General features: G+C 43.0%; 1 protein-coding gene across 1 annotated transcript; it reads left to right on the top strand.

The window, feature by feature from the left end:
- The first annotated feature begins 224 nt into the window (after positions 1–224).
- On the top strand, positions 225–8,576 carry LOC128415110 (ras-related protein Rab-44-like). The gene is made up of 5 exons (XM_053390975.1): positions 225–307; positions 1,453–2,633; positions 4,869–4,950; positions 5,036–5,150; positions 7,308–8,576. The coding sequence occupies exons 1-5, from the start codon at positions 234–236 to the stop codon at positions 7,419–7,421; spliced, it is 1,566 nt and encodes a 521-aa protein (XP_053246950.1). The 5' UTR covers positions 225–233; the 3' UTR covers positions 7,422–8,576.
- The last annotated feature ends 5,589 nt before the right edge of the window (positions 8,577–14,165 follow it).

Raw genomic sequence — 14,165 nt, 5'->3', positions numbered from 1 at the left:
TAAGTGTGAGCGATTCAGTTGCATGTCTGTATCGGGACTGATCCAGTCTCTCCCCCCCCCCCCCCCACATGTGTGATTAGAAATAGGCAAGGCCAGTGCAGTAGATCATGCAGAGATTCAACAGGCATCCTCCCCCATAAGTGGATACTGAAATTGGTAGTAAGTGATCCTTATTTCTTTTTCTGCCTTTATCCCATTGTGATTCTTCTAAGGGTCATCTGAGTGCAAATGAGATGAGCTCCTCTGAATTGGTAGGCAAATTTGGATACAATCCGAGTGAGGATACAATGGACAGCTCTGCTCAGAAGTAAGTACCAAATACTTCTTTAATACATTTAAGTGAGGAATGCTAGTGGCAGCGGTCTTTGTTGAAGCTGGATCCATGCTCTGGCACTGAAGCAGTTACATTATTTCTGTCTGCAGCCCTGATATTCTCATGACCTTTCACATACAACGCACCCAGAAAGCCAAAAGCATGTTTGAAAAGTATCCTGCGGCCAAACAGATTAGATTAGATCAGATTTACCGTAATATTTGTATGCAGCTTTGCCAATGACAAAGCTGATCTCAGAGTGGTTCAACAACAATAAACAGAGCTTCCCCCACTGACATTCCATCATTAGACAATTAATAATAGTAATAATAATAATGTCCCACCACATTACCAAGACATTGCCATTAAAGGGTTGCCAGCCCCAAGGTGAACCTAGTACATTCATTTGTTTTGTCTGTCTAGCTCTTGAAGAATGCCTCAGAATTAACTCTGGCAGACTTTTTAGCTCTCCCCCATAAAATCAAAATACTGCTTATCAGTGGATTGTAAGGAAGACCTGTGGAAACAGACAGAGTTTAGAGTACGGTTGATCTTGAAGATTCTCATATTCTTTAGCGGTTTAATAAATGCCCTGTTACCTCATTTTTGTGGAATGACTCTTAGTTTACCAACATGTTTCTCTTTGGCCTTTTGCTATACATTACTGCTTTCATCCCTCACTGTGTTTATAAGAAGAAACATGCATGCTAGAAACAGATATACAGTGGTACCTAGGGTTAAGTACTTAATTCGTTCCGGAGGTCCATTCTTAACCTGAAACTGTTCTTAACCTGAAGCACCACTTTAGCTAATGGGGCCTCCTGTTGCCGCCGTGCTGCCAGAGCATGATTTCTGTTCTCATCCTGAAGCAAAGTTCTTAACCCGAGGAACTATTTCTGGGTTAGTAGAGTCTGTAACCTGAAGCGTATGTAACCTGAGGTACCACTGTACTCAGTTTTTACTCTGCGAAAGCAGCAAACATAAGAGCCCAGAAGTCTTGCTGGTGATTGAGTTAGCATTTCATAGGCCCATGAGATCTTGATGTTCTCCAGCAGGAATTGTCCCATTCTAAGGCCTTGTTTCTTACTTTCCTTATCTTGTACTGAATGAGTGCTGCTCTATCCATCATTTCCCCATAGGGCACCTGGTGGTGTGGCATCAATGGCCAAAGCCGACTCAGAATCTAGAACTACTAGAGTGATCTCCATTGAAGAGGATCCTTGGGTAGACTCCGTTGTAGAACCAGAAAAATATTTCCCACAGGAAGTCGTGGACCAAAGCTCTTTGCTTAGAGAGCTGAATGATGCCATAGCAGCAGTAAACAAGGTGTCTGAATCATCAAACAATCCACAAATAGATAACTTTGGTTTTCAGTTCTTGGGCCAAATTAAAGAGAAAGGAAATTCTCAGCAAAGAAAAATGCAGGAAAAAATAACTCCATATGATGCTAGCTCCAGAAACCGCGATCCACAGAAGAGAAGTGCTGAGGCTCTTTCTGGTCGAGCTTCATGGCAAAGAGATGCTCTACTTCAAGAAAGACTAACTTGTGCTCCGGAGGTGAAGAATGTAAACATCTCTGAGCCAAGAAGGGAAGTCAAAACTCTAGAGTCAAAGCAGAGAGGATGTATTCTTGTTCCTGAAGTGCAGTCTTCTGTTTATAAAGAGTTAACAAGTCCAGCCGGTGACTATAAAGAAGACTCGATGCAAGGAAAGACTCTCATTTTAGAACAGGCAATCCAACTTCACGAGCAAGTTTTAAAGTGCAGTGGTATCAGCCGGACTCAATGGCCACCTGCAGATTCTGAGCCGAGAGTGGTAAAGCAATCTCCAGAAATTAAAACATCAGAGAAAAAGATACCTGAGACTCAACACCCATCAGTGGAAGATACGCCGCCTGCTCATTCCTCACCCAGAATATTCTTACCCAAGTTGGATGAAGGATGTGAGCCAGAGATCTCCGTTTTCCAAAACCACCAGTTAGAGAATATGCTCCAACCAGAGATGCAAACACAAACCACGGAGGGTCCAGAAGTAACATTATCAGAAGACAAAAGAGAAGGATGCATGGATTTGCCAGGGTGTAGGAAGAACCAAGAGGTCAGGGTAGAAATGGATGAGGAAACAAATGTCAAAGCAGAAGCTGCAGACTATCCAGTGGATGTGGATGCAAAAGCAACTTCTAAAGACACCACAGCTGTTTTCTTTTGTCCAGACCACATGTATAATGTGCTCTTTGTTGGAGACTCTAATGTTGGCAAAACGTCTTTTTTGCACCGACTGCAAGATGATTCCTTCGATGCAAATATGACTGCGACTGTAGGTATGAATCAATCTTTCACCAGCAGGTAAAAAGAGACACTGTGTCGTCTCTCCCATAGGAGACAACTCCTAGGGGCCAAGATATTTGAGGGAGCCAGGACCCCCCAAATTGATGGGGATTGCCATTCAAATGGTGTGTGTGCAGTGCATCATGTGATCAGTTATGCAGGATGGGGCTTACGTGCCCCCCCCATATTTGATTCAAGTTGGCACCCCTGGTCTCTCCCCACCCCTAGGCTAGATGTGTTTTTATTTCTAAGGCTCCTAGCCCCATGGGGTGTGTTGTCTCTGTTCTAATCTCAGTGAGCATTTGTGTGTGGAGATAAACCTCCTCTTCCCATGCACTGTGTTTGAATCAAGAATTGGGCTCCCCGGTGCCCATCTCTAATTAAGAAAAAATAAGATAGCTAGTTGCCCATGTATTTTTACTCCAGTTTGGCCTATATTTTGGTATGATTAGGCCACTCTTGGACCTGCTTTCCATAAGGAGTGGCAGTGACCCTGAGCTCTATATACAATATAACACTCCAATATTAGAGATTGACCTGCATTTTTCTTATTGTTGGTATTATTTTGCTTGAAGTTATACTTTTGAAAAGAATATCACCAGAGATATTCCATTATTTTCCATAACTGAGCATGGTTTTCTTAAAAGAAAACATTCACTTGAAGGAAAGAGCATGGTTTTAGAATGAGAGGAACCAAGTGGGAGTTGAGCGACTGATTCTCTTGTAAGTCTGTTGCAGGCATCTGCATAACCAAAAGCAAATTAGAAGACATTGTTTTCCTGCCCTATTTGGGGCTGGGGAACACCACCCAGATCACTGTCTGCCTATGCAAGGTAATTGGTCCTAGGGTGCATTCTAAAGGCATGCAATGTCATCGCTTTGCTTAACCTAAGTAGGTATCGGTCCAGTCAGTGTCTAGATGGGTGATTGCCTGGGAACAATACACCCACTAACTTGGGTTCTGTGAAGACAGGTGAGATATAAATGTAACAGAATTGAAACAAATAAATAGTTCAAAGGATTTTTTTAAACTCTCCCTGTGTTAAAACAACTACCCCAAAACCCTTGCTAAGCTGGCAAATACACTGAGTCATACCAAGAATCAGCTCCAGCTTTTCAACAGCCCTTGGGCAAGATGTCCTTGGTGGGCTCTCTTCCCTGAGCTGGTCTACTTCCTTTGCTGTCCCATCTCCCTCTGGGCTCACATTTGTACAACCACCCAGAGAGAGAATGCAAAGCCAACTGAAGGATGCTGCTCTGCCTCCTCACTCCTGTCGCGTCATGCATGCTCAGAGAGGGGAGCGATAGGAAGGACTAGAAGTAGCAGGGCTAGTAGGAGGCTCTGGGGTGACAGTGATCCCCCTGCCAGGGTCTTGGCAGATGCCCAGCTACGCCTACTCCTGATGCCTGACCTCCTCTGTCCCACCATCAGTAAGTTAAATTTAACCAAATGGCCACAAGGGGTCCCAATCCCAATGTAACTTGAGCCATATAGAAATTCAAAGGACTGCAGCAGGAAGAGTATTTTTTATCTATAGGGCATTTCCAGCTCGTTTCCTCCTAGCGTGGCCTTTCGGTTTGAATGTTCTCCTTTTTTTATTTGTATGAAGGTTAGTCAACTCTAAAATGGAAGGAAGTCAAATCCATTACTCCGTGTCAGGTTTTACACCTGCAAAATTCAGATAATAAAACGGAACAAGTTTCTCAGTGTTCTGGTACCTTTGCTTTTATTTATTTTTTTTATAAAGCTTTTTATTAAAATTTCAAAAATTATATAAAAACATGACAAAACAAAAATACAAAAATACAAAAATAGAAACAGACAAAAATAGAGTCGAAAACACAAAAATAAAACAAGTATACTTTCTATCCCTTATTTTCTTATAACTTACTTCCCCGACTTCCTCATACCTCCCCTTTCTGTATTCCAATTTCCAATTTGTTAATTCAGCAAATCCTTTCCCTAAGTTTCAATTAATTTTTTAGCTTTCTTTTCTTTTTACTTATCCGTTACAGCTGAAAACCACATAAGTACTAAACCAACGTCATACTAGCATTCAAGGTACCTTTGCTTTTATTAATCTCCCCAAAATTCAGGGATGGAAGTGCTAGAGCCCTGCTGTGTTTTATTCTTATCAGTACAGTTCCAGCTTGAGCTTTTCAGCTCTTTGAAGTGGTTGGAGATGTGAAGTGAACTTGATTGTAAATGGCTCCAATGTATCCCTTAGGAATGGACTATCGGATCAAAAACCTCTTTGTGGATAACAAGTCCTTTGCTTTACGCCTGTGGGACACAGCCGGCCAAGAAAGGTAGTGTAAGGTGCTGCATCTAGAAAAAGAAAGAAAGAAATTATAAAAATGTTGCAGAAAAAGTACACATTTCTCCCCAAAACAGATACCACAGTATCACCAAGCAATTCTTCCGGAAGGCTGATGGAGTTGTATTGATGTATGACATCACCTCAGAACATAGCTTTGCAGAGGTGCGGTACTGGATGAATTGTATCCAGGTAAGGAGAGCAACTCTCTTCCGTTATTGGTTGGCTTTTGTTTTCCTTCCTTTAGCTCTTGGTGGTTGGGTGATTGCATTGTTGAGTTTGGACAATGCAGTCCTGTGTGTGTTTAATGAGAGGTAAGTCTCACTGTGCGGGTGGCACTGTGGGTTAAACCACAGAGCCTAGGGCTTGCTGATCAGAAGGTCAGTGGTTCAAATCCCCGTGACGGGTGAGCTCCCATTGCTCAGTCCCTGCTCCTGCCAACCTAGCAGTTCGAAAGCACAAAGTGCAAGTAGATAAATAGGTACCGCTCTGGCGGGAAGGTAAACGGCGTTTCCATGCGCTGCTCTGGTTCGCCAGAAGCAGCTTAGTTATGCTGGCCACATGACCCGGAAGCTGTACGCCGGCTCCCTCGGCTAGTAAAGCGAGATGAGCGCTGCAACCTCAGAGTCGTCCGCGACTGGACCTAACGGTCAGGGGTCCCTTTACCTTTACCTTTTAAGTCTCACTGCATTCAGTTATGTTTTCTTTCAGTAAAGGTGCTGAGGATTGCAGTCTTATCCACCTCTCTGTGGTGTTATTCCCATGCCATGGGCTTAGCCAAGGGGGGGCAAGGAGGGGCAGCTGCCCTCCCAAATCAATAAAAATACATAACTATCCGAGGTTCTGCCCCCCTACCAACAAAAGGCCTGCCTCCCTTAACAAAAGACCTGCCTCCCAAAAAACACCAAAAATCCTGGTTACGCCCATGTCCCGTGTGGCTACAACTGTGGACCTGATTAACAACAGTACATGCTGAGTCATCATGAGATACATTTGCTGACTCGTTCTTGTCATGGAAGTTGCAAACTAGAAAAATCCATACTGCTTTTTTTATTATCATGCTAGAAAGTGCATGATTGGTAATTAAAATAGCAAAGGGTCCATGATCATTAGGACTAATAGATGCTGGAAAAGCACAGATGCTGGAACATACATGAGTGCTTTTGCTTGGCTGGAATGTCTCACTGAACTACAGCAATGCTTTTTTTTTTTTTGCTTGTGTGGATGAAGGATGGAGAGTTTTGTGTGTGTAGAAACTTCTGGCTTTTGCATGGTTGGAATGTACCCTGCTATACAAAGGTAAGAGTCAGATCTGTTGCTATGCCCACTCTTGCCTCTGGCCACACCCACCGTGGCCATGCAGTCCCCAGAAGGTTACTCGGAAGGAAGTGTGGCCTTTGGGTTGAAAAGGGTTTCCCATCCCTGGGACAGAATGTTGAACTAGAATCAAATCCTGGGCAAGAAAATTCTTCCACCCATAAAATGGGGGCCATTCCTGGTCAGCCTGAGCTTCACAAGACTGTTATGAAGTTTTACTTACTTGATTTTTTTAGTCACTTTTCTACCACAGAGTGACCCAAAATGACTTAACGTTAAAACCAATTGAAAACATCTAATAATTTCTTTAAAAGCACATATTTTTAAACAGACGCAACTTACTGATCTCACTAAAAGAGGCCCTTAAAATTAAGAGCCAAGAGGTGGGTAAAGAGAAGAGTGTTTGCCTGGCACCTTTGCCTGGCACCTAAAGAAAAAGACAGCACTGAATAGAGCATTCCACAAGTAGGGCCACCATTGAAAAGGCCCAAGCTCATGTTGTTACTCCCCAAACCTCTTGTATAGGGGGCAGATGAAAAAGGGCTCAGATGATAACTGGGTTTATGCCAGGATGTGGCGAGAGGTGACCCTTGAGACCTGAGCAGCATTAGCCTTTATAGGTCAAAACCTGCACTTTGTATTGACCCTGGAAACAAATTGGTAGCCCGTGCAGTCCTGCTAGAATTAATGCTATATGTTTAGACTGTCTGCCCCAGAATTCTATACCACAGAATGGAAACTATACCATCTGCAGTTTCCAAACCACTGTTTAATGAAATATGGGAAAGCTTTTGCCTATTCTAAGAGATATGGCAACTCAGGTATCTAAAATATGGATGCAAAAATCAGTTGAGAGAAAAGGACCTCTCATATTTTCAATGTACTTTGGTTTCCTTAATTGTCAGGAACTAGGAAGGATTATTTTGCAGCCTATCCTATTTGTAGCCTCTGTAGAAATGCAGTAGACGGTCCTTTATTGCTGTCATTTTGGTTTCAGCTCATATTTGAAGAAGCATGTGTGTTTCTTCACAGGAAGGAGCAGAAGATGGAGTTGTCATCCTTCTGCTTGGTAACAAAACAGACTGTGCTGCAGAAAGAAGAGTCTCTTCAGAGGACGGTGCATACTTGGCTAAGGTCTACCCTTAAGCTTTCCTCTTATCTTTGTAATTCCTTCTCCCCTGAGTTTGGCAAACCAAAACAAAGTCAGAATAAATTAAAAGTAATATAATGTAGTGCTGCTTTTGAGGTTGATTGATTTAGGCCAGAGGCATAGGAAAAAATCAAATACACATATATGACTCATGTGTTCACCTATGGCTTGGAAGTGACCACAAAATCATAATGCTCTCTTCTTCTGATTGCTTTTTTTGCTTCTCCTAACTAAATCCAATTGTGCTTAACAACATCAGGATGTAGGAAGAGCCCTGCGGGATCAGGCCCCAAGCCCATTTAGTCCAGCTTCCTCTTTCCAACATTGGTCAACCAGGCGCCTGTAGGAAACCTACAAGGATATTAGCTTAGTAGAACTGTGCAGCTTGTGATCCTCACCAACTTAGTTGCAAGGATCATATGGATTCTTGATTACCAGTCGCAGCTGACAAAAACAACATTTTGAGGGCAAAAACCACCACACAGTTAAGAAACAAACTAACATGCATGGATTTTTACTGGGTGGGTGGAGTTGCCATTAAGATGGTGGTCAGGAGTCTTGGGACCTCATCAAGAGATTGATTCTCTGGTGTAGGTGAACACGTGGGGTTTGCAGGGCTCATTCCGTGTTTTTCTCCATAGGCAATGGCATGGGTGGGACAGAGACAGGCTGCCTTTTATATCTTTGTTAGGGACGCAGGTGGCTCTGTGGTCTAAACCACTGAGCCTCTTGGGCTTGCTGATCAGAAGGTCGGTGGTTCGAATCTGCTCAATGGTGTGAGCTCCCCTTGCTTTGTCCCGGCTTCTGTCAACCTAGCAGTTCTAAAGCATACCAGTGCAAGTAGATAAATAGGTACCGCTGCAGCGGGAAGGTAAATGGCATTTCCGTGTGCTCTGGTACTCATCAGGGTGTCCCGTTGCACCAGAAGAGGTTTAGTCATGACCCAGAAAGCTGTCTGACAAACGCCGGTTCCCTCGGCCTAAAAGCAAGTTGAGTGCCACACCCCATAGTTGCCTTGGACTTAACTGACCACAGGTCCTTTACCTTTACCTTATATCTTTTAAACCATGCACCTTTGTCTGAGTCTTGACTCTTTTATGAAGAGGTAGGATAACTTTGATGGAGAAGTTGATTGGACTAGTATTTTGCATTCCATGGGCATGGATCCTTCCCACTCCCCTGACAGCTCAACATAAGCCTTTGCCCAAATGTCATGAATAATTTGCTCTGTCTGTGGATATGCAGTAGCAAAATTTGCCAAGATAATTTGGTCAAAGATGAGATGTCAGGGGTAGGGTGGATCTCTACAGCAGGAATAGAGTCACGTTTGATCATGTTCATGGTAAAAATGTGTAGCTACGAGGTCAGGTGGTGGAGCTGAAAGTTGTTTTTTCCCCAATTAGGCATAATGCTTTTCAACTACCACTGCTTTAAAGGATGTGCATTTGTTTGTTTTGCTCTCATATTTTTTTTTGCCAGGAGTATGGACTCTCATTTAATGAATGCAGTGCTGCCTTAGGTCAGAATGTGACTGAATCCATGGTCAAATTGGTAAGGTAGGTAACTGGTGGCTCTTCAGCAAATAGCATGGACTTAGTGTGGCATGGGAGCTGCAGCAGATGGTGTGGTGGGGCTGTGTTATTCACCAGATCTCTGTACAGCTGAGTTGATTCAGCATACTGGGACTCGGAGGAGGAGGCGTGCACAGTGAGGATGGCATGGTGCAAACCTGCTGGCAGGAGTGCCAGATTGGCTCCACTAGTGTGTTTGCACCATGCCAAACATGCTGCCATCATGCCGCTTCCTCCTTCCATCCTGGTACAGTGCAGAGACTCAGCCAAATGGAGGTCCACTGCTGGACGGGAGTTGTTTTGTTTGCCATGAACAGCAGCACAGACAATAACCAATGTAGTCACACAGTCATTATAACAGCAATAGATGAGAACATCTTGAGGGGGGAATGTGATTTCCCAGGTACCAAATATAGAACATCAAACATTCTACAAAGGGATGATGCAGTAAATTATTATGCATAAGTTTTTCTTCCGGATAGGAATTTTGTAACACAAGAAATAGCCCATCCATATTTCAGTAAACGGTTTTTAAGGACTGCCTGAATGTGATTGAAATTGTACCTATGTTCACACAGAACACTAAACCTGGGTTTAGAGGTACATGGGTGACTCAGCTTCCACAAGCCCAAACACTGGCCTTACAGTGAAGCATTAGGAATGTAGGCTGTTAAACCTTTTGCACACCCCATTTAGTCCACTTGCAAAGTGCTCTTCTCATTCTACCCCTCTTCCGGTGAACAGACCACACACTGTTAAATAAATTTTAAATGCTTTATGAACACAACATTCCAAAGGTCAGATTCATGCATTTATGCAAGCAGCAGTAGGAGAACAAAGGCAGAATACAAATACGGTGTTCCAAATATGAGCTGTAAGCCTGGAGCTTGCTTAGATACATCTTCCTTAGCCAGTGACGTGGTGCAGAGAGAGAGGGAACAGGAAGAGAAGACTTCACTTCCTTCTTCATTGGAGAAGAGGGGGTGTAACCTAGCTGAGTCTAGGAAACTAAATCTGTGGTCTTTACCCCTTCTTGCACCAACTAGCAGTCATGCAGTTATGTTTGACTGCAATTTCCCACAAAACCATGCTTTAGCATTGTGTGAACACAGTGTGAGAGCTTCTGAAAACCCTCTAGACTTGAGCAAAATACTTAACATGTTTCCCTCTATGTTTATCATGTCAGGTTGCTGAAAACTCATGAAGATAAGTTCAAGCAGGAGATTTTGGAGCTTCCAGCACCATCTGGAAAGAAAAGAGGATGCTGCTCATAACCAAAAGGCAAAAGATGAGATGTTTAAAGCTAATGGCTTTCAACAGATCCTTGTGGCTGTTATGTGGTTAGACATATTTTGTTCCCCCTTGAGTCTGGTGCTCAGTCCACCTTATATAGCATGGGAACCTTGCCAATTCACATTGGCCAGATTTTACATTGGTGTCCCAAGGCAGCTTTCAAACCTTATATCCCTCCAGATCTGTTCTTTGCTCTGTAAACTTTCTTGACAACAGGCCAGAGAAGAATCTCTAGTTCATGCCAGTAATTTCCCCCTCCCAATACCAAGCTAGTTGCTATAAGCAATTATCTCCTGAAAGATGTGCCTTATTATGCCAATAATCAACAAACATATTCTGATTCTGAACAAATTAGTTGTTTGCTCCTTCTCTTTTCATTCTTATATAACTCTGTAAGCTTTGCATATTAATACACCTTCAATTCCTACGCTGTCATGGTTGGTAAATTATTTCTCAATGTTTTGTGTAGCATGATTTTGCTGTTAATAGCGGGGTGGTACTTGGAGTAAAGTATTAGAAGCTGATCTGAGGGCACAGGCAGGTTCATATAGGACGAAGCACTCACTAAAGCACATGGTCCTCAACAGTTTTACAAATATTTTAAAATAATAAGAATAATCAGTATAGATTCACTTTTAGAAAAAAATCTAAGTATGTGGTATTCAAGTTAAACAAGAACAGTTGCAAAGCTATAATGTTTTCAGCTGGAAAACTGTAATGCAGAGCTTTCCAAACTGTGTGTAGCAACACGTTAATGTGTCAGCTGCAGTATGTAGGTGTGTTGCACAAGCACTCTTATAAGGGGTTAGTTTAACCTCTGGTTTGCTAGCAAAACTGAATTACTGTGTCGTGAAATGATGCATGTCTAAAAAGTGTGTCACCAACATTAAAAGTTTGGAAAGCTCTACTGCAATGTTATAGTCAGATCCTCTGCTCCTTTCTACCACCCTTTGTTTTTCCAACATCCATGTATAGCTGGGGTGCTGCACATAGATGAAAAAGGTTTCTTGTAAATGCTATTTCAGTTATGCACAGAAGGCGGCACTTTTCTTGCTTCTAGCTACCCTTTTCCAAAGGGATATAGCAGAAGGTGACTGTCTTACAATTGCTTGATTTTCTCCGTAAGATGGCAGCAAACACAATTTAAAATTCACCATTGATTGTATTAACAAGGTTGGGTCAATCTGAATTTCTTCCAATTTGAATTTCTTGAAATCTGTAAACAACTTAAAAATCAACAACGGTGAAATTAGTTTTCTAATGAAAACAGCTGTTTATAAGCAAATTCCACAAGTATGAAGAAAATCCACATGCTAATCATAAATCAGCCTGTAAACAAGAACAAAACACTGTGTTCAGTGTCTGTTCAGAGATAATGACAATAATTGGAGCATAAATAGTGCCAAGTATGCTGCATTTTAAATATTGTTTTGCTTATAATAATAATTTGTCTCTCGATTCTGCTACAGCTTTGGACTTGCGTTTGCAGGCTCAAAGATTAAAATATCATACCATCTGACAGGAAACATCAGCTTAAAAAATATTCAGCTTTGTGACTCTAAAATATTTTTTGATGACAAGGGTGCTATTTTTGTGGTCATCATAGATTCCCAACTGGGAAGTGAAAATTCTGCAGAAATCTGGCCCTCAAATGAATACAAGGGGAAATGAATAATAAAGTAATTAAAAGAAATGTGAGGGGGCAGCCTTGGACCCTCCGTTGGAAAAATCCCTGGGATGGATTTTTTTAAAAAGTCTTCTGGCATGCACCCCCAACCCTAAGGCCAGGATAAAGATGTTAGGGCAGGGGTAGCAAACATGGTGCCCTCCAGATGTTGTTAGACTCGAGCTTCCATCAGCCCATTTAACAATCAAGGATAATGTGAGTTAGTACAACAATATCTGGAGGGCACCACATTGGCAATCCTTGTTAGAGGCTTGAACAGGCCACTGAACTCTTCATCCCCTCCCTGCCAACGCAATCTCTTTTTCTTTTTCCAAACTTTTCCCACTTAAACTAGAGCAAAGGAACTTCAGAGAGAGTACGCAATCTGAAACATGCTATCACTTATGGACTGAAAGAAAACAGAGGAGCTTTAGCATATTGTCTTAACTGGCCTAACAATTCTTGTGTTATCAACTGTTTGATGGTTTAACTGGTTAATTGTGTAATTATTATCACTGTACTCCCCCCCCTGCATTTCATTTCCCTTTGACCTCACTGTTTATAATTCCTCCCACCCCACCCCATAGCTGCAAGTCAAAATAACAATTTAAGCTTCCAATAAAATGGACTATAACCCATGCAAATGTATGCTATTGTGTTAAGTCTTTAAGATGCCACAAGCCCTATGGAAATCTCAAGATTCTGTACAGCACAGGAACATAAGGGCATAAGAAGAGTCAATGGCCCATCTTGTCCAGCATCCTGTTCTCACAGTTACCAACTAGATGCCTGTGGCAAACCAGCAAGCAGAATTTGAGCAGAAGAGCACTCATCCGTTGCGTGGCTTCCAGCAACTGGTATTTTGAAGCATTGCTGCTGCCTGACCATGAAAGCAGAGCATAGCCATTATGGCTAGTAGCCATTGATGGCTCCATGACTTTGTCTAATTGTCTTTTAAAGCCATCCAGGTTAGTGGCCATCACTGTCTCCTGGGGGAGCAAGTTCCATAGTTTGACTATGCACTGTGTGAAGAAGTACTTGAAACCACAGGTACTTGGGTTTTTATTTTATTTTTACGAACATATATATTTCTGCTTACTTAGGGATTCCTAGGAGTATATAGAAATCACTACCTTCTTTTTGGGTGCCCCTGTTTTCTTTGCAAATAGACATGCACTCAAGCGCCTAATGGAGGGAATGAGGATGATGGTTCTTAGCTATAGCCTACTTTCCTGGAATGACTGAATGAATGTTGAGGCAATCGCCAGGGAACCTGTTTGAAAATGTCATCTACCAACCCTGCTACACCGAGTCCAGGGCTGGCAATGAAGACTGCAGTTCTGTGGCTCTTACTACTTGGAAGTAAGCCCCACTGAATTCAGCAGACTTAACCTCCACATACAGTACAGTGGTACCTTGGGTTAAGTACTTAATTCGTTCTGGAGGTCCGTTCTTAACCTGAAACTGTTCTTAACCTGAAGACCACTTTAGCTAATGGGACCTCCCGCTGCCGCCGCGCTGTCGGAGCACGATTTCTGTTCTCATCCTGAAGCAAAGTTCTTAACCTGAGGCATTATTTCTGGGTTAGCGGAGTCTGTAACCTGAAGCATATGTAACCTGAAGCGTATGTAACCTGAGGTACCACTGTATTTTGCATTAGGTTTGGTCTCACAGAAGCCATCCTGGACGACATTCTTGTCAAGAAGACGAGGAGTGCAAGCCTATTTGTGTCTGCTCAGAACTAAGCCCCCCCCCCCATGAGTTCAATGTAACTTCCTCCCAGATATCTACCTATCCATCTGGGACGAAGCCTCTTCATTCACACCCTAGACCCGTCCTTCCCAACGTGGGGCACACCCCACACAGGGGGGCAATTTGATTTTTAAGGGGCGCAATTCGAGAATGCGTTAATGGACTTTTAGGCTTCCTCCACGTGAATAGGAGTTCACTTTTTGAATAATAAGAATTATATGTCAGAGGAGGGGGTGGGGATAAGGATTTTAGAGATGCTCAGAAAGGAACCACTGCCCTAGACAGATGATGCCAGCCAGCATCCCGCTGCCAGTCACTGTTGAGCAAAACGGGCTCGGCGGGTTCTGACTCAGCTGAGTCCGCTTCCTCGGGGCGCAAGCCCCGCTGACCGCCAGGGTGCGGCCTTCCTCACGAGTAAACGCCCACGTGACGGGGCTGCACCGCACAGCCGGAGGGCC

This window comes from Podarcis raffonei, chromosome 6, assembly GCF_027172205.1.
Source record: "Podarcis raffonei isolate rPodRaf1 chromosome 6, rPodRaf1.pri, whole genome shotgun sequence".
NCBI lineage: Eukaryota > Metazoa > Chordata > Lepidosauria > Squamata > Lacertidae > Podarcis > Podarcis raffonei.
The sequence above is the reverse complement of the archived record's forward strand: the minus strand, read 5'-3'. Positions and strand labels throughout refer to the sequence as shown.